Below are 20,255 nucleotides of genomic sequence, written 5' to 3'. Positions count from 1 at the left end.
TCTTGGGGGATGGAGAACTAACACTGAATACGGTTTTGATCTTTTGTGTGCCTTGGCCACTCACGTCTAGCTCAGCAAGACAGTCGCCAAAGTTATTTTGACCAGGAAATGGCAATCTCCAGCCTCCAGATGCAAATCTTGTTTACTGGCTCACTCAAGGGAGTGATAATCCTTGCCTGAGGCAGACAGAAAACTTGGCGGGCCCGACACCCTTGGTTCAATTTATCTTAGTTTTTTATTCTTTCAAGAACTATTGTTAATGGAATTGTTTTCTTAATCTCATTTTTAGATGTTTATTGCTTGTGTATAGAAATAAAACAATTTGTATGTTGATCTCACATTCCACAACTTTGTTGAACTTGTTTAGAAAAATGACCAAGAAAAGGTGCCCTACCAGAAAAGAAGAGCTCTTTGACATCACCTGCCTCACTCTAGGGCAAATAACAACTGTTTCCCCCAACTTCCCAATACCTTTAGCCTACTGTAGAGAAGAACCGAGCTTCCACTCCTAGCTAGCAGCATGAGGCACAAAGAGGCAGTGCAAGGCTGTGCTGGGCAGCAGTCTGCTGTCATTCCACACTGGTGTCAGTGCCATCCAGCTAAGCTTTCATCCCCGTATGGCACTGAGGTGAGGTGAGGCCATGCTCTGCTTTCTCCAGGAAAGTATCAGTCTGGCTGAAGTGTAAGCTGAATTGCACTTCCACTAGTAGCAAATGTGGCAGTGATAGTCAGCACTCTGTTTCTACCTGCAACCATCAGGAAACTGAACATCCATTCCCGTTTTGGAAACACTTGCTATACATAAACTGCATGACTGCCTGCTAATAAAAAAAGAATAAATAGAATCCACAATCTCACAACTTAATACCCAAAGTGTCTAGAATAAAATAAAAAATTTACTCTTCATGTCAAGGTCAAAGGCAATCATACCTGAACAACAGTGGACAATTGACAGAAACCAACACTGAGATGACACAGATATTGGAGGTCTGACAGGGATGATAGAGTTACAATAATAAAAATGATTCAGTGAGCAATTATGAAAACTCTTGAAACAGGAAAAATGGAATATTTTAGGAAAGAAATAGATTTTATAAATAACCAAAGGAAAATTTTAGAACTAAAAAATATAATAACTGAAATAGAAAAATCACTTGATGATCTCAATACATGCTAAATTGAGGATGACAGAGGAAGGAAACTAAACTTAAAGACAGATCAATAGAAATTACCTTATCAGGAAAAAAGTCAGAAAACATACACAAAGAAATAGAGACTTGGAGCATGCAGGCAATATAAAAGTAATTGATAGTTTGTGTAATCAGAGTTCTCAGAGAGATTACAGAGTATGGGGCTGAAAACAAATATAGATGAGATACTGGTGAAATGTGAATCTCTACAAATTCAAGCCACTGAAATGTCCACAAATGGGATAAACCTAAAGAAACCCACAAGGAGATCTCACTACACATCTTTTAGAATGGCTAAAATTTAAAGACAAAATAGAAAAATATCCAGTGACGGTGAGCCTGTGAGGAAACTAGATTGCTAACATTGCTGGTGAGAATGTAAAATGGTACAACCTTGTTAAATAATGTGACTTTTCTTATAAAAGTTAATATGTACTTATTTATTGTATAAATAAAAACTCACACAGGCATTTATTCTAAAGAGTAAAGAAATAAAAACTCATGCTCACACTGAATCTTCTATGCAAATAATACAACTTTCCTTGTATTAGCCAAAAACTGGAAACAAAATAAAATACTCCTCAATGAATAGCCAAATACACTGAGGTAAATGAGTACAATGAAATACTACTATCCAGCAATAAAATGGAGTAGACTATTGATTCATATGACAAATGTGATGGACTTCAACTGTATTGCGCTTAGTGGGGGAAAAGTCTATCTCAAAAGATTATGTGTGATTCCATTAGTAGAATATCTGAAAGGTGACAAAACTATAGAGATAGAGTATAGAGAAGTGGTTGCCAGGGGACAGGGAAAAGCAAGGGTGGGCATTGAGAATATAAAGAGATTACACAAGAGATTTCCTTTGTAGTTATAGAGTAGTTTTTTGTTTTATCTTAATTGTGGTTTCTTGAGTGTATAGATGGAGAAATTGCATAAACACACACACACACACACATCAATGCATGGAAAAATGATGAAACCCAAATAAGGCATATTGTATATTTAACAGTATCATACCCATGTCAGTTTTTTGGCTTTGATATTTTGCTACGGTTATACAAGATGTTATCTATCATTAGTGGGGTCTGGGTAAAGGATACACAGGGCTTTATACAAACATTTTTAAAAGGAGGGGAAACTATGGTTGCTGTGCTATACAGGTAAAATAAAAAGATTAGAAATGAAAGGAATGAAAATTCACAGCAGAGAAATAGAAACTAGAAAAAATAGTCAAAATTTTAGAACAGAAAAATATAATATCTTAAATTTAAATATTACTGCATTAGCACAATAGCAGAATGTAGATGATAAGCAAAAAGACCAGAAAATGGAATACATCCACAGATTTTTCCTAGCTGAAGAACAGTAATGAAAGTACATTGAAACAATGGACAGAACTGTGAAGGAGCTATAAGATAATATTAAAAGTTCTGTTATGCTAGGCAAAATAAGTCAAAGAAAGACAAATATCACTCGCTTTCACTTATACATGGAATTTAAGAAAAAAAACTGATGGACATAAGGGAAAGGAAGGAAAAATAAGATAAAAACAGAGAGGGAGGCAAACCTTAAGAGACTCTTAAATACAGAGAACAAATAGAGGGTTGCTGCAGGGGAGGTGGGTGGGGGGATGGGCTAAATGGGTGCCGGGCGTTAAGGGGGCACTTGTTGGGATGAGCACTGGGTGTCATATGTAAATGATGAATCACTGGCTTCTACTCCTGAAACCAATACTACACTGTATGTTAATTAATTGGAATTTAAATAAGTGAATCTTTTAAAATTCTGGGGGAAAAAGTTCTAACACAGGAAACAATCAACAAAACTAAAAGACAGCCTCCTGCATCGGGAAAGATATTTGCAAATGGCATATCTGAGAAAGGGTTAGTATTTAAAATACATAAAGAACTTAGAAAACTGAACACCATAAAACAAAGCACCCATAATGCAATTAAAAAATGAGCAGAAGACATAAACAGAAATTTCTCCAAAGAAGATATATAGATGGCCAACAAACACTTGAAAAAAATGCTCAATATCTCTCTTTATCAGAGACATGCTAATAATAACTATAATGAGATATCACCTAACACCTGTCAAAATGGCTAAAATAAAAAATATAAGAAACAACAAGTGCTGGTGAGGATGTAGAGAAAAAGGAACCCTCATGCACCATTGGTAGGAATGCAAACTGGTGTACCCACTCTGAAAAATAGAATGGGGCTTCCTCAAAAAGTTAAAAATGGATCTATCCGATTACCTAGCAATTGTCTACTGGATATTTACTAAAGAATGCAAAAACACTAATTCAAAGTGATACATGCACACCTATGTATAGCAGCATTATTTACAATAGCAAAATTATGGAAGCAGTCCAAGTCTCCATTAATAGATGAATGGATAAAGGAGAAATGGAATATATACACAGTAGAACATTATTTAGCCATAAAAAATGAAAGCTTGCCATTTGCAGCAACATAGATGGAGCTAGAGAGTATAATGCTAAGCAAAATAAGTCAGTCAAAAGAAAAATACCGTAAGATTTCACTTATATGTGGAATTTAAGAAACAAAATAAATGAACAAAGGAAAAAAAAGAGACAACCCCAAAAACAGACTCGAAACTATACAGTAAAACATTGGATAATGAGTAATTTGTTCTGTGAGTATTCTGCAAGACAAGCAAAAAATTCTAATAAATTTTAACTTGATAAATGAGCAATGTCTTGCAATGAGTAGTACATGATGCTGAATATCACATGATCACAACAGAGCCAATGGTTCTTGAAATTCGCTTTGATATACCAGTGCTTTGGATTATAAGCATGCTTCTGGAATGAATTATGCTCGCAAACCAAGGTTTAGTAAAGAACAAACAGAGGGGAGGTGGGTGGAGGGTGGGTAAAATAGATGGAGATTAAGAGTGTAGTTAACATGATGAGCACTGAGTAATGTATAGAATTCTTGAATCAAAACATTGTACACCTGAAACTAACTGTATGTTCACTGTATTAGAATTAAAATAGAAAACAATAAAAAAGAAAAGCAGAAATGTTCATGATGTATATAAGGTTTCTGAATGAAGATATGTAGTAATTTAAAAAAAAGTCTTAGCACATAAATAATGAGCTTCCCAGAACGAGAGGGGAAAGATTGGAGCATAAAATTTATTTGAAGAAGAATATCAAAATTTTCTCAAACTTGGTAAGAGACTTAAATTTAAGTATGCCAAATGCTTGGCAAAGTATAAGCAGAGTAGTCTCGAAGAACACCTATGTTCCTAGAAGCGTTACAATACTTTTTGAAAACCCAAAATAAGAAATAACCCTTAAAATTATCTACGTAAAACAACAAAGGTAAAATGATTCAAATCTAGGTGATTTCACACCAGAATCATAGGAGCAATAATACAGTAAAGCAAAATCATTAAATTGCTAAAAGACAAGACTGTCAACCCAGTAGTCTGTATATTCAGTGAAAACAGACTTTAGCAAAAAGACAAAGACTAACACATGGAAGAAAGAAAATTCAAGGAATTAGTTACCAGATTTCTAAGAAATACTAAATAGGGGTACCTGAGTGGTTCAGTTGGTTAAGTCACTTCAGCTCCGGTCATGATCTCATCATTCATGGTTTGTGAGTTCCAGCCTTGTGTTGAGCACTGGGCTGACAGCTCAGAGCCTGGAGCCTCCTTCAGATTCTGTCTCCCCCTCTCTCTGCCCTTCCCATGCTCGTGCTCATGCTCTGTATCTTTCTGTCTCTCAATATTGAAAACATTAAAAAAAAAAAAAAAAAGAAATGCTAAAGAAACTTCTGCAAGCATGCAAGCATAAGAGAAATAATAGAAAGAGCAAATGAAAAGAAGAAACAGTATGTGGATAGAAATAAGATGAAGAGATTTTAAATCTGAAAATCAAAAATTTCTCCTATTTTGTTTTGAAAATGTGAAAAAAGGTGTTTTCTCTTCATCCATACACAAAGGATATAATTAAAAACGACTTAATCAAGTTTAACTTCTTTTAATTCATTTATGTTGTATCATTTAGTTGAAATAAGTTAACTTGTTTAATGCATTTATTCAGAGAAAAGGGAGGAATTCAAAGGGAAATTTATCTCCACTAAAATAGAAAACATATTATTGAAGGAAAACCTGTCCTGGATTATATGAAAACAATGCTCTTGGTGCTTTGGCATTTTATAAAAACTAGAGTTTGCCCCTAAATGAACTACTATTTGATCCTCCATATCATTATTTGTTAACTACTTTAATTATTTTCTTTGATCAATATTTCTCATTTGTTTTGCTGAGAAAATAAAAGACGGGAGTTTCATATTTTAAATCACTTAGAAAGATATCATTGCAGCAAACTTCAGGCAGGAACAAGAAAAGGGGTTCAGTATCTTCACATTATACCAAATGAAGATTTCTTCCTACTATATCAATCTATTCCTAATTCTATTACTACATTTGCAATTTGTTTCAATTTAATATGTAATAAAATTTTCCTGTCTGTTTTAACCAACTGTCCAAATTTTTGTATAAATGTATCTTTCAGAGAGAATAAAGAAAGAACCTAAGCAAGAGCAAGGTAGGCATTTTATCTTCAAATAAATACAAATTATGTAATGTAAGCAATGTCATCTCTTTATCATGAGAGCAACGTTGGGCATCTTGGCATTGTATTGAACCAAGGACTTTGCCCATTAGTAAATGAATTGATTTTACCTTCTGTTATTTCATTTGCAGATCACTTCTATTGATTTGTTTTTCACTTTTATTGAGGCAAATTCATAGCATTAAATTAATCACTTGGACATGTACAATTCAATGGGATTTAGTATGTGCTCATTATTCTGTAACTATCACCTACATTTAGTTCTAAAAACGAATTTCAACACACCAAGTAAACTCCATACTCCTTAAGGCATCACTTCTCATTCCCCCACCAGTCCTGGTCTCTGGCAACCACTATCTGCTTTCTGTCTCTGTTTTCTTATTCTGATATCATCTCATACCCACGAGATTAACAAATACATGACATTTTGTGTCTGCTTTCTTTCACTTGCATAAGGTTATTGAGTTTCATTCATATTGTAGCACATATCAGTACTTTATTCTTTTTTTTATGGTTCAATAATACTTTATTGTATGGTATATTTTGTTTCTCCATAAATCCATTGATGGTCCTTTGGGATTTTTCTACCTTTTGACTATTGTGAATATGCTGCTATGAGTATTCTTGTACAGGTATTTGTTCAAATAGCTGTTTTCAGTTTGGGGGCTATATGCCTAGAAATGGAATTCCTGGATCCTACAGCATACTATGTTTAACGTTTTCACAGTATGTCAAACTGTTTCCCACTGAGGTAGCACTATTTTACATTACAGCCAACAATTTCTCTTTAACTCACCAATGCTTGTTATTTTCCAATTTCTAAATTATAGTCTTACTAGTGCCTATAATATGGTATCTCATCATGGTTTTGATGTGCACCTCCTCAATGACAAAAGAAGTTGAGCACATTTTCATACCTTATTTGTATACATTTGGATAAATGTCTTTCAAATCTTTTGCTCACTTTGTATATAGTTTTTCTTTTTATCATGGAGTTATAAAGTTTCTTTATATATTCTTGATAGTAAACTCCTAAAAATATATAATTTGCAAATATTTTCTCCCATTATATACATTAGCATTTCCTTTCTTACCTTTTGATACATAGTTTTCACTTTTTATGAAGTTAAGTTTATCTATTGTTCTATTTTGTTATTTGTGCATTGGTGTTACCTCTAAGAATCCATTCTTAAATCCTAATCATGAAGATGTACTTCTATAGTTTTTAAAAGAATTGTATTGTGTTTAGCTCTTGAATTTTGGTCTCTCACCCATTTTAAATAAATACTATAAATCCAGCAGAACATTAAAACAATGAACAAGACAGTCCTGTCTATATAATTTAATAGTTGGAGGTTTTTGCTGACCATTTTTAGAGCACTTTAAGTGTCCTATTCTAATGGAATAAAAGAAGCATGATGCTAAATTGCTAACTGGATTATCTAATAAAGTGGCTGAAATAAGAAGAAAAACTATATATAGTATACTATTTTTAAGTTTTTGAGGGTCTGCCAAACTTTACATAGTATTGCTGTGTATTACATAGTATTACATAGCACTACATAGTGTTTGGAGACTGCTGCTTTACCCCAATGCTTTTTGTTCCTTTTTGCTGAAAATACTTTTCCCTAGTAATATAATAATCAGTTTGGGTAAAATTCCAATTTTGAAATGAGAAAACTGTGGGAAACTCAGCAAGTAATGTAGCCTTATACTAATCTCATTTTATTCTTCTGCATAGTGTAATAACTTCCAAAGTACTTTGTTGATCAAATGTGATGTTGCTTGCGAAGCATGTATTACAGAGTTCAGTGCAAAGAAAGCACTAAGTGAATGTCAATGGGAATGGTGGTGGTGATGGTGACAATGATACTGATGATGATGGTGATGCTGCTGCGGTCGATGATGACGATGACAATGATATTATGCCTACAGAAGACTTTAAAAAATTATTTGGGGGGATGTTAAGCTCAGTCACAGTAAATTTAAAATTATTTTTCTACTTTTTACTATTTGATGCAAGTTAGTAAAACATCTGTAAAATAATTATATTTTTTTCTCTGAAGTGCCTAACCAATTATGTATACAATAGAGGAAAAGATTTTTGCAAGATTTTTTTGGTTCATTTTTTCTGTTCCATAATGATTTTTATATTACTCTTTTTATTTTTCAGATCAGTTTAGTACAAAATATGATTTTCCTATAGTCTGTTTCGTAGTGATTCTTCTATTTGTCTATTTTATTTTTCAGGTGAACCTAGGAAAGAAATCGGTAAGGTTTAATGATTATTTACAAAACATGATGTTCCTATTGTCTGTTTCACCGTGGTTCTCATATTACTGTTTTATTTTTCAGGTAAACTTATGGAAGAAATTGGTAAGGATTAATGATTATTTACAAAACATGATGTTCCTATTGTCTGTTTCACCGTGGTTCTCATATTACTGTTTTATTTTTCAGATAAACTTAGGAAAACAAATGGTAAAGTTTAATGATTATTTGCAAAACATAATGTTCCTATTGTCTGTTTCATAGTGATTCTCATATTACTCTGTTTTAATTTTCAGGGGAACTTATGGAAGAAAATGGTAAAGTTTAATTATTTATATGATATGATCTTCCTATATAGATTTCTGCTTGCTTCTTCCTTTTTCCATGTATAATTTTCCCCATATAATTTTCTTTCATGATTTTCATTCATGTTTATTACATTGCAACTTCCCTTACCTATTTCTTTCTGTGTTCCTCTCCCATCAGCTAACTCACTTCTCTCATTCAGCCCTATCGGAATCTGACATATTTTTTTTCAGCTGTCTCCATGATACTAGCAATAACTTCTTCTAGTGGCTTTGAGTGAAATCTATTCTAAGAATATATTTGAAAGAGCTCTCACGGAGCTTGGTGTGCCCCCAATCTGATTCTAAGTAAAACAAACTTTTCTACACAAGGCACTATTAAAAAAAAAAAAAGTGAAATAGGTTGTTCCTTATACAATATGCCACTACTCTCTCTACCTTTTGACTGAAGCCTCAACTGGCTGGACCAAAAGTGCAGGGTTATGACATAGACATACCTGGGTTCAAGTCATTGTCCATTTACCAACAGAAACTTCATCGTGTTACTGGCCCCTTTGATTCTCAGATCTTAATTCTATAAACAGAAGAGCACTACTTCACCATTATTTTTGCTGGCATTCAATTGAGTGATTACATAAAGCCATTAGGTAATACCTCTCTCATTGGAAGGACTCAATAAACTATAGCTGGTACTGCACAGATGATGGCTAGCATAACATCATTGCAGGTGAAGATACTCATTATAGTCAGCATTCTAAGTTAGTCAAAAACAATAAATCACTGGGGAAATTGGTAATTTTCTCTTGAATTTCAACCATAAGATTATTTGTCTATGTAAACATGTGATATATTTTTATTGTTTTGTTTTCAACAAATGTTCTAGAAAAGTGAGGTGGTTTTTTTTTTTTAGCCCTAATAAAGTAACTTATTTCATGTGTGATTCTTTTAAGGAACATTCATTTTCTTTTCTCTGTGATATTAAAATGGGTTTTTCACTTTTGTGTTTCAGAAAAATTGCAAAAGGAAATTGGTAATTGTATTCTAGTAGTTAAAATATTTGCAAGATATTATACTTGCAAATCAAGTGAATTTGATACTGTCGGAATCAGTGCTTTGTTTTATCCTATACCTTTAACTCTTTATTTTGGGTATCTTTCACATTTTCCTATGGCCTCTCTAAGTTGCAGTTATCATGCCAGGAATGATTAACCTGTTTACCTTGATTAACCCCTAAAAAATCATGTGATTCAACTTTATTTTATCCATAAGAAATTTATAAGGGAGAAATGGCTTGACTAATATGATAGTGATGATTATGATAAACCCCTCAAAGAATGTCTGTCTATGTTTCTGCATTTTTATCTCTTTGAGAGTCCCAGACTTCTGCGTACATCTCTTTTCAGATCAAAGAAGAGCCCAATTTAGGAATGGTAAGTGACTCAGAAGTTCTTTCATGGCAGTTCCTGAATTCCACAAACAGTAAGACTCCTAACTCTTCTCTAAACCCCATTTTCAGAAAGAATCAGGCATACTGTAGAACACAGGCATATTGTGTTCATCATGTAGGAGCATAAATGGAAGAGAATCTGTAAAAGTTAATTCACTTTTCCCCTAAGTTGTAATATTCTTTTCACTTTATCATCTTTTCTCAATATTTATTCCTTTACTCTGTTCTTCCTAATTCCTTCTGTTTTGTCTTCCTTTTCTTTTTCTTCCCCCTCTTCTTTTCTTCCATTTTCCATCTTTTTTTTTCTTTTCTATCTCCAACTGTCCATCTTTCTGTCATCACTCCTTCATTTTCTATTTTTTTAAACATTTTTAAAATTTATTTATTTTTGAGAAAGAGAGAAAGACAGACAGACAGAGACAGAGCATGAGCAGAGGAGGAGCAGAGAGAGAGGGAGACACAGAATCTGTAGCAGGCTCCAAGCTCTGAGCCCAACTCGGAGTTCAAACTCACAAACCGTGAGATCATGACCTGAGCCAAAGTCGGACGATCAACCGACTGAGCCACCCAGGCGCCCTTTCATTTTCTATTTCTATATTCCTTTCTTTTTCTTGTTTTTAGTTTGCCTTTTGCTGACTTTATATGTTTCCACACAATTGTTTCAACCATTTTCTACTGAGGAAAGGAATGGTCACATGCTTGTGATGGAGGAAAGGGACAGAGATAAATATGTAACTGAATACTTAGAGAAGGCCAGTGATGAGAAGACAGAAAAAGATAGGAGAAGGACCATGAAAGGGTGATAATATTTAATCATTTTGTTCGCTCGCAGGCTGGCAGAAGACATCATTGTTCCCTGGTGAGTACCTTGTCCTGACCATGATCATTTCCCCTGATTCTAGGGTATATACTTAACCTCCTAAATTCTGTAAGACATCATGCTACTAACTACTACTTGACATAGCATAATGCATTTTACATAACTGTTCCATAGAAAACTTACCAAGAATGATAACTTACGAATTACTTTTCTTTTCATCTTTTTCTTACCTGTGTTTCACAGGACACTTTCAATTTAATTAAAGAAGATCTTAATAAATAGAATTGGTATCTTGTCATTTAATAAATTTACTTTTTCCTTTTTCACAATTCTAAGGAAGTTTTATATTTATGTCAATTAATTCTAGCTACTCTTTCAAATAAACATCAACCCATCAAATAGTTTAGCAGGGTAGACTGTATTTCTAACATATATGCAAAGATTCCTGATTAAGAAGTTCTACTTGGAAGGCGTCCTCTAAACAATGACTTTGATCTGGACTCTTTGCATTGTGTAACTTCCCAATACTCTAGATATCCTTCAATTTCTCAAAATTTTTTGAGAAAAAGAAATGTGAAGATACCAAATAATATAGTGTTTTGTAGGGATTGAAAAGCCATTCAGCAGTTCCGCCTAGAGATGCCAGTTCTCAGTCATGTGGTTTCACCTAGACACATGGGAGCTAGGAAAGGTTGTTTAGCTGTTTGCCCAGAAAACAGAAAAGCAATAAATATTGCCAGGGTTTTTGCCATCTCTACAAGATGTCTTTCAGGAAACCAAAGATCAATCTAATGTTTCTTTCCCTGTATATAACTTGTTCCTTTTTCAAAAAGAGAAGCCAAAGGTGCATGCAGTCACTGCAATGGATTCAACGGCCAAGCAAGATCTCTAGGAGAGATCCTCTTCTTTCAATTGATGTAACTCTTCTGGACCTTGTAATCTGTGAACTCAAAGACAGGAATTGTCTGCACCCTCCATTCGATGCTTAGACAAATGAGGATAAAACATGCAGTAAATTTTTAATGTTTGGAATAAGGAATGAAAAAGCACAACAGGCATCACTTATCAATACAGTATGGATTCTGGCCAGACCGTATTTTGAAGGCCCCTTATTCTAAAGGTGGAAGAATTTACCTGATTATTTGGACTGTTATTTTGCTCTTGAGATGTAACTTGCTTCCTATTGTCCTTAGTGACCCTTGACTCTCCCTCACATCAAATGTATAGTGGCATAGCACACTTCTGGCTTGTGGAAATTTGCTAATACAAAATATACTTTATAGCTTCCATGCTTACAGAATTTTTTATGCTGAGCTCATTTTTTAAAGTGTTATAGGATATAATTTATATACCATATATTTATTTATGTGTTCACTCATTTTTTAAAAATCAATTCAAAAATTTTTAAATACAGAGTTGGGCAGCCATCACCAAATTCAGTTTTAGAAGATTTCCATCATCCCAAAAGACCTTTTGTTTCCATTTTATGCTAATCCCTTCCTACGTTTAGGCGATCCCTAGTCTACTTACTCTCTATAGCTTTGTGTTTTAGACATGTATAATTGGAATCATGGAAGATATGATCTTCTCTGTCCTTTTTCACTTAGCAAATGTTTTTGAGACTCTCATTTTAGCATGCTTAAGTATTTTGTATATAAAGGTATATAAATATAAATTTCCAGGTAATATTCCATTGTATGGATATGCCACATTATGCTTATTCATTCCCCCAAATAATGGGCATTTAGAATACTTCCACTTTTTTGTAGTTTTAAGTTTTTATTTAAATTCTGCTTAGTTAACATATAGTATAAATCAGTTTCAAGAGTAGAACTTAGTGATTTGCCAGAGTCCAGCTCCAGCAGGTCCAGGGCTCCCTGAAGGATGGACGGTGTCAGCAAAAGGGAGTGAGAGAACCTCAGCTTCTTTCTGATCACCAGGAAGGCATCTCTGCACTGACCAGAGAGTCAGCTTTATTTATTGAGAAAATGTATGGAATACAAAACAGAAGTGGCAATTAGCTTAGGCAATGATTTCTGATGACAAATTCTTTGGTATATAAAAATTTACCAGAACATAGATTGCTAGAAAACTCATTTATAATCTTTATCAATAGTGATTGAAGTAGGTGACTAGATGCTTATCACATGGGGAAGGAAGGCATCTTTAGCATTTAAATTCAAGGCAATGTTTTTAGCATAGCAAAGGCAAGCGTTAGTTCTTTTGTGAGCAGGGGTCAATAGCCTGTTTTCTTGAGGGAAGAAAACATGTTTCTTGTGGAAAATGTAGTATTTGCTCCTATAATCATAAAAGAAGAAAATCCTATCAGTTCCTTCACAAGGTCTGATGCCAGTCCGCCAGGCACCTTGGGGGTCAGTGCTCAAGCAGAATTTGAGAGTAGAAGTTGTTCGCCATTTGACGGTGGGAGGCATCTGCCTTGCAAACCCTCCTTACTTCAGAAATGGCTCCCAGCAGTGATTCATCACTTATCATATAATAACCCGTTCTCATCACAACTACCCTCCTTAATACCCATCACCCATTTACCCCTTCACCCACCCACTTCCCTTCCAGCAACCTTCAGTTTGTTCTGTATACTTAAAAGTCTGTTTTGTGATTTGCCTCTTTCTTTTTTTCTCCCTATGTTCATCTTTCTTTCTTAAATTCCACATATTAATAAAATCATATGGTATTTGTCTTTCTCTGACTGACCTCACTTTGCATAATAGATTCTATCTCCTTCCACGTTGTTGTAACATGGCAAGATTTCAGTCTTTCTTGTGGCAGAGTAATATTTCACTGTGTGTGTGTGTGTGTGTGTGTGTGTGTGTGTGTGTGTGCGCCATATCTACTTTATCCTTTCATTCTCTATGGGTGTGTGTGTGTGTGCGTATGCCATATCTACTTTATTTTTTCATTATTCTATGGACATTTGGGCTTTTTCCATATTTTGCCTATTGTAGATAATGCTACTATAGACATCGTAGTGCATGTGACCCTGTGAATCTGTATTTTTGTATCCTTTGGGTAAATACCTAGTAGTGCAATTGTTGGATTGTAAAGTATTTTTGCTTTCAGTTTTTTGAGGAACTTCCATATTATTCTCCAGAGTGTCTGTACAGTTTCCACTTTTGAAGCCTTATAAACAATCCCACCAGGAACATTTACATGATGATCTTTGAGTCAAAATATGTTTTATTTCTCTTGGCTATACACTTAGGATTGGGAATTCTGAATCATATGATAAAATTATGTTTAATAGTTAATGAAATTGTCAAACTGTTTACCAAACTGTCTGTACCATATTACACTGGACAACAATACATGATGGCATTCCTTATTATCTACAATTTTTATTATACTTTTCCTATTGGATGTGAATTGTATCTCTCTGCAGTATTAATTTGAATTTCCCTAATGTACAATGATGTTGAATATGATTTCCTGTGGTGTATAGCCATTCGTATTCCTTCTTTGGGGAAATTACTGTTTCACTATTTTGCCATGTTAATTTTTTTAAGACAGAGAAAGAGAGTGAGAGTAGAGAAGGGGCAGAAGGACTGAGAGAGAGGAAAAAAACCATTTTTTCTGCCTACAATAGACTCATTATATTTTATTTTATTTTGCTTTATTTTATAGTTTATTGTCAAGTTGGTTTCCATATAACACCTAGTGCTTATCCCAACAAGTGCCCTCACCCCATGCCCATCACCCCTTTCCTTTTGCCCCCTTCACCATCAACCCTCAGTTTGTTCTCAGTATTCAAGGGTCTCTCATGGTGCACCTGCCTCCCACTCCCCAACAAATTTTCCCCCTTCCTTTAACCCATGGCCCTCTGTCGAGTTTCTCTGGTTACACTTATGAGTGAAAACACATGGTATCTGTCCTCTGTCTGACTTATTTCACTCAGCATGACACTCTCGAGGTCCATCCACTTTGCTATGAATGACCATATTTCATTTTTCTCATTGCCATATAATATTCCATTGTATACATAAACCACAGTTGATGGGCATTTAGGCTCTTTCCATGATTTGGCTATTGTTGAGAGTGCCGCTATGAACATTGGGGTACATGTGCCCCTATGCATCAGCACTTCTATATCCCTTGGGTGTACCTCTAGCAGTGTTCTTCCTGGGTCATAAGGGAGTTCTATGGATAGTTTTTTTGAGGAACCTCCACACTGTTTTCCAGAGCGGCTGCACCAGTTTACATTCCCACCAACAGTGTAGGAGGGTGCCCGTCTCTCCACACCCTCGCCAGCATCTATAGTCTCTTGATTTTTTCATTTTAGCCACTCTGACTGGCGTGAGGTGGTATTCAGCATGGTTTTGATTTGTATTCCCTGATGATGAGTGACGCAAAGCATCATTTCACGTGTCTGTTCGCAATCTGGATGTCCTCTTTGGAGGAGTGTCTGTTTATGTCTTCTGCCCATTTCTTCACTGAATGATTTGGTTTTGGGGTGTGGAGTTTGGTGAGTTCCTTATAGATTTTGGATACTAGCCCTTTATCTGATATGTCATTTGCATATTCATTTTGTTGATTGTTTTCTTTGCCTTGCAGAAGTTTTTTTATCTTGATGAGGTCCAAATAGTTTATTTTTGTTCTTGATTTCTTTGTCTTTGGGGATCTGTCAAGTAAGAAATCTCTGAGGTTGAAGTCAAGGAGGTTGCTTCCTGCTTTCTCCTCTAGAGTTTTGATGGTTTTCTGTCTCACATTCAGGTCCTTTAGCCATTTTGAGTTAATTTTTGTGTATGGTGTAAGAAAGTGGTCTAGTTTCATTCTTCTGCATGTTGCTGTCCAGTTCTTCCAGCACCACCTGTTAAAGAGGCTGTCTTTTTCCATTGGATACTCTTTCCTGCTTTATCAAAGATGAACTGGCCATATATTTGTGAGTGCAGTTCTGGGTTCTATAGTCTATTCCATTGGTCTATGTGTTGTGCCAATACCATACTGTCTTGATGATGACAGCTTTGTAGTAGAGGCTAAAGACTCGGATTGTGATGCCTCCCGTTTTGGTTTTCTTCTTCATATTACTTTGGCTATTCGAGGTCTTTTGTGGTTCCATATGTATTTTAGGATAGTTTCTTCTAGCTTTGAGAAGGCTGGTGCAATTTTAATTGGGATTGCATTGAATGTGTAGATTGCTTTGGTTAATAATGACATTTTAACAATATTTATTCTTCCGACCCATGAGCATGGAATGTTTTTCCATTTATTTGTGTCTTCTTCAACTTCCTTCATAAGTTTTCTGTAGTTTTCAGCATACAGATCTTTTACATCTTTTGTTAAGTTTATCCTAGGTATTTTGTGTGTGTGTGTGTGCAATTGTGAATGAGATCAGTTTCTTGATTTCTCTTTCTATTGCTTTATTCTTGGTATATAAAAATGCAACTGAGTTTTGTATGTCAATTTTGTACCCTGCAACTTTGCTGAATTCATGGATCCACTCTAGTAGGCTTCTGGTGGAGTCTTTCGGCTTCTCCATGTAGTGTATCATGTCGTCTGCAAAAAATAAAAGTTTGACTTCATCGTTGACATTTCTGGTGTTTTTTATTTCCTTTTGTTGTCTGATTGCTAATGCTAGGACTTCCAGTACTATGTTAAACAACAGTGGTGAGAGTGGACATCCTTGTCATGTTCCTGGTCTCAGAGGAAAGCTCTCAGTTTTTCCCCATTGAGGGTGATATTAGTTGTGGGCTTATCATAAATGGCTTTTATGATGTTTAAATAAGTTCCTTCTATCCCAACTTTCTTGAAGGCTTTTATTAAGAAATGGTGGTATAGTTTGTGAAATGCTTTTTTTGCATCTATCAACAGGATCATATGGTTTTTAGCTTTTCTCTTGTTAATGTGATGTATCACATTGATGGATTTGTGAATATTGAACCAGGTCTATAACCCAGGAATGAATCCCACCTGATCATGGTGGATAATTCTTTTTATATGCTGTTGAATTCGATTTGCTAGTATCTTGTTGAGTATTCTTGCATCTGTATTCAGCATCTGTATTGCATCTGTATTGGCCTGTAGTTCCTTTTTTTTTTTTTTTTCCCTGTGTCTCTCTCTGGTTAGGGAATCTAAGTGATGCTGGTTTCATAGAATGAGTTCAGAAGTTTTCCTTCTATTTCTATTTTTTTTGAAATAGCTTGAAAAGAATGGATATTAACTCTGCTTTAAATGTCTGGTAGAATTCCCCAGGGAAGTCATCTGGCCCACAGCTCTTATCCGTTGGGAAATTTTTGATAACTGATTGAATTTTTTCACTAGTTATGAGTCTATTCAGGTTTTCTATCTCTTCCTGTTTGAATTTTGGTAGTGCATGTGTGTTTAGGAACCTGTCCATTTCATCTACGTTGTCCAGTTTGTTGACATAAAATTTTTTATCATGTTCCATGATAATTGCTTGTATTTCTGAGGGATTGGTTGTAATAACTCCATTTTCATTCATGATTTTGTTTATTTGGGTGCTCTTTCTTTTCTTTTTGAGAAGCCTGGCTAGAGATTTAACAATTTTGTTTATTTTTTCAAAAAACCAACTCTTGGTTTCATTGATCTGCTCAACTGTTTTTTTTTTTTGATTCTATATTGTTATTTCTGCCCTGATCTTTATTATTTCTTTTCTTCTGCTGGGTTTTGGGCGCTCCTGCTGTTCTCCATCTAGTTCCTTTAGGTGCACTGTTAGATTTTGTATTTGTGCTTTTTCTAGTTTCTTGAAATAGGCCTGAATTGCAATATTCTTTCCTCTTAGGACTGCCTTTGCTGCATCCCAAAGAGTTTGTATTGTTGTATTTTCATTTTCATTTGTCTCCATATATTTTTAAATTTCTTCTCTAATTGCCTGATGGTCCAATCATTCTTTAGTAGGGTGCTTTAATGTTTTTGGAGGTTTTCCAGACTTTTTCCTGTGGTTAATTTCAAGTTTCATAGCATTGTGATCTGAAAATGTGCATGGTATTATCTCAATTCTTTTATATTTATTGACAGCTGCTTTGTGACCCAGTATGTGGTGTAATTTGGAGAATGTACCATGTGCACTCAAGAAGAAAGTGAATTCCATAGCCTCAGGATATAGAGTTCTAAATATATCTGTTCAATCCATTTGTTCCAACGTGTCATTCAGGTCTATTGTTCCCTTACTGATATTCTATCTAGTTGATTTATCCATTCTAGTAAGTGGAGTATTAAAATCCATTGCAATTAGCACATTCTTGTCAATAAGATTGTTTCTGTTTAAGATTAACTGTTTTATGCATTTGGGTGCTTCTGAATTCAGTGCACAGATGTTTCTAATTGTTAGTTCTTTTTGATGGAGAGACCTTGTAATTGTTATATAACGTCCTACTTCATCTTTTATCACTGCCTTTCCTTTAAAGTCCAGTTTGTCCAGTATAAGTATGGCTACTCTGGCTTTCTTTTGACTTTCAGTCACATGATATACATTTCTCCATCCCTTTACTTTTAATCTGAAGGTGACTTCAGGTCGAAAATGAGTTTGTTGTAGACAACAAATAGATGGATTTTGATTTTTATCCATTCAGCTACCCTATGTTTTTTGATTGGAGCCTTTAGTCATTTTATATTCAGTGTTATTATTGAAACATATGGGTGTAGAGTCATTGTGTTCTCTGTATGGTTTATGCTTGTAGTGGTGTCTTTGGTACCTTTCATTTCTTGCAACATTTCCCTCATAGAGTCCCTCTTAGGGTTTCTTGTAGGGTTGATTTAATAGTGATTAATTCTTTTAATTTTTGTTTACTTGGGAAAACCTTTATCTCTCCTATTCTAAATGACAGGCTTGCTAGATAAAGGATTCTTGGCAGCATAATTTTTCTATTCATCACATTGAAGATTTCCTGCCATTCCTTTTCAGCCTGCCAAGTTTCAGTAGATAGGTCCGTAAGTGCTCTCATAGATTTCCCTTTTTATGTTAGGGTCTTTTTATCCCTAGCTACCTTTAGAATTCTCTCTTTATCCTTATATTTTGCCAGTTTCACTATGATATATCATGCCGAAGGTCCATTCAAGTTATGTCTGAAGGGAGTTCTCTGTGCCTCTTGGATTTCAATGTCTATTTCCTTCCCCAGATTGGGGGAATTCTCAGTTATAATTCGTTCAAGTACCCCTTCAGCACCTTTGTCCCTGGTGCTGCTTGGAGTTGGGACTCCTAGCCCAAGGAAAGCACCACAGCTATAGAAAGGATCTCTCTCCAAACGTCCTGCGGTTACAGATGGGATGAAAGGTCCCTCTCCCTCCCAGGCTGATGTTTTTCTCTTCTTTAAAGACAGTTTATAGCAGTGTCAGCCGCTCTTTCTCTTCCCCTCGTCTCTCCGTGGCTCTCCACAGAGGTGGTTCCCTCCCCTTCGTGCCTCGGGTCCCCGCCCATTTTTATCTTCCCCAGTTCGCAATCACACACCTACGAGGCCGTCTTCTTAATGGACTCTGTCTCTTTTCCTCCCAGACTCTCGCAGTTCAGTGTCTCATGGCTTCAGTCCTTCCTGGTTTGAGAGCTCCCTACTTCTCCGCCATCTTGCAGGGATCCACGAGACTCAAAAGACAGTTAAAGATATCTGAGCCATTTATCATTTGCAGCTTGAGGGAGGGTTCTAGCAGCAAAGTTTCACAGGACTGGGAAACCACACAGGGTTGGGGACGATGACAGGCATGATCTCACAGGGGGAGAGGAGCCTAAGTCCAACCTCATGCCCCAATCAACAAAAGAATACCATCCTCCCCAGGAAGGACAGGGGCCCATGGGGGGAAACGGAGGCTCCAGGGCTGGAGTGGGCGAAGGGATGGAATGCTGGCGGGAGCTGTGCCCTCGCGCTGAGCAAATCACTCTCCACCTTTGTCCCCAACTGCATCAGTGCCCGCACTGCCCTCGCCTTCTGGGAAAAAATCTTAAGCAGGCTTCACACTCAGCATAGAGCCCAATGTGGGGCTCAATCCTATGACCCTAGAATCATGACCTGAGCCAAAATCCAGAGTCATATGCTTAACCAACTGAGTCACCCAGGCATCCCTATTTTGCATTTTTTAATTGGGATGTTTGGCAATTTTGACTTTTAGGAAATTTTTCTATACTTGGATACAAACTTTTTATAGGATAAATTGTTTGAACATATTTTCTTCTAGTCTGTGTATAACTTTTTCATTTTATTGTTGGTGTATTTTGAAGTGCAAAAGTTCTTATTTATTTTGATAAGGTCCAATTTATCAGTTTGTGTCTTTTATCACAAGCTATTGGTTTCATGTCTCAGAAGTGCTTGCATAATTCAAACTTTCAAGTATTTTTCTCTACTTTTTTTTTGTATAGAAAGTTTTATTGTATTAGCTCTTGCCTTTATGTCTATAACACACTTTGAGTTTGTATTCTGTGTGGGGTGATGGAAAGATCTCAATGCATCTTTTTGCATGTGGATATGTAAGAGCGAAATTTCACGGGAGTCAGCCCTGTGACCTCCCCTCCACCCACCCCATAGCCTGCCCTGCAGGCAAGAGTCTTGAGGGGTGGGGAAGTATCGGCTCAGGCAAGATAGGGTGAGCATGGGTTAAGAAAGAAGGGCCAATCAGAGAACAGGTGATGCAACACCTGCCG

The 20,255-nt window shown here is 35.7% G+C and overlaps 1 protein-coding gene across 11 annotated transcripts in view; it reads left to right on the top strand.

The window, feature by feature from the left end:
• The window catches only part of LOC115296120 (butyrophilin subfamily 1 member A1-like), a 76,086-nt gene that overhangs the window by 20,256 nt on the left and 35,575 nt on the right, over positions 1–20,255 (top strand). For 3 of the 11 annotated variants that reach the window (XM_029944576.1, XM_029944565.1, XM_029944573.1), the window contains 8 exons: positions 5,752–5,784; positions 8,062–8,082; positions 8,167–8,187; positions 8,272–8,292; positions 8,379–8,399; positions 9,397–9,417; positions 9,791–9,817; positions 10,667–10,693. In XM_029944576.1, coding sequence (XP_029800436.1) covers positions 5,752–5,784; positions 8,062–8,082; positions 8,167–8,187; positions 8,272–8,292; positions 8,379–8,399; positions 9,397–9,417; positions 9,791–9,817; positions 10,667–10,693 — 192 coding nt within the window. Of the gene's footprint in view, positions 1–5,751; positions 5,785–8,061; positions 8,083–8,166; positions 8,188–8,271; positions 8,293–8,378; positions 8,400–9,396; positions 9,418–9,790; positions 9,818–10,666; positions 10,694–11,487; positions 11,647–20,255 lie in introns of those variants that run through there. The other 8 variants (XM_029944574.1, XM_029944575.1, XM_029944568.1 and 5 more) reach the window with 8 other exon arrangements.

This window comes from Suricata suricatta, chromosome 7, assembly GCF_006229205.1.
Source record: "Suricata suricatta isolate VVHF042 chromosome 7, meerkat_22Aug2017_6uvM2_HiC, whole genome shotgun sequence".
Classification (NCBI taxonomy): domain Eukaryota; kingdom Metazoa; phylum Chordata; class Mammalia; order Carnivora; family Herpestidae; genus Suricata; species Suricata suricatta.
The sequence above is the reverse complement of the archived record's forward strand: the minus strand, read 5'-3'. Positions and strand labels throughout refer to the sequence as shown.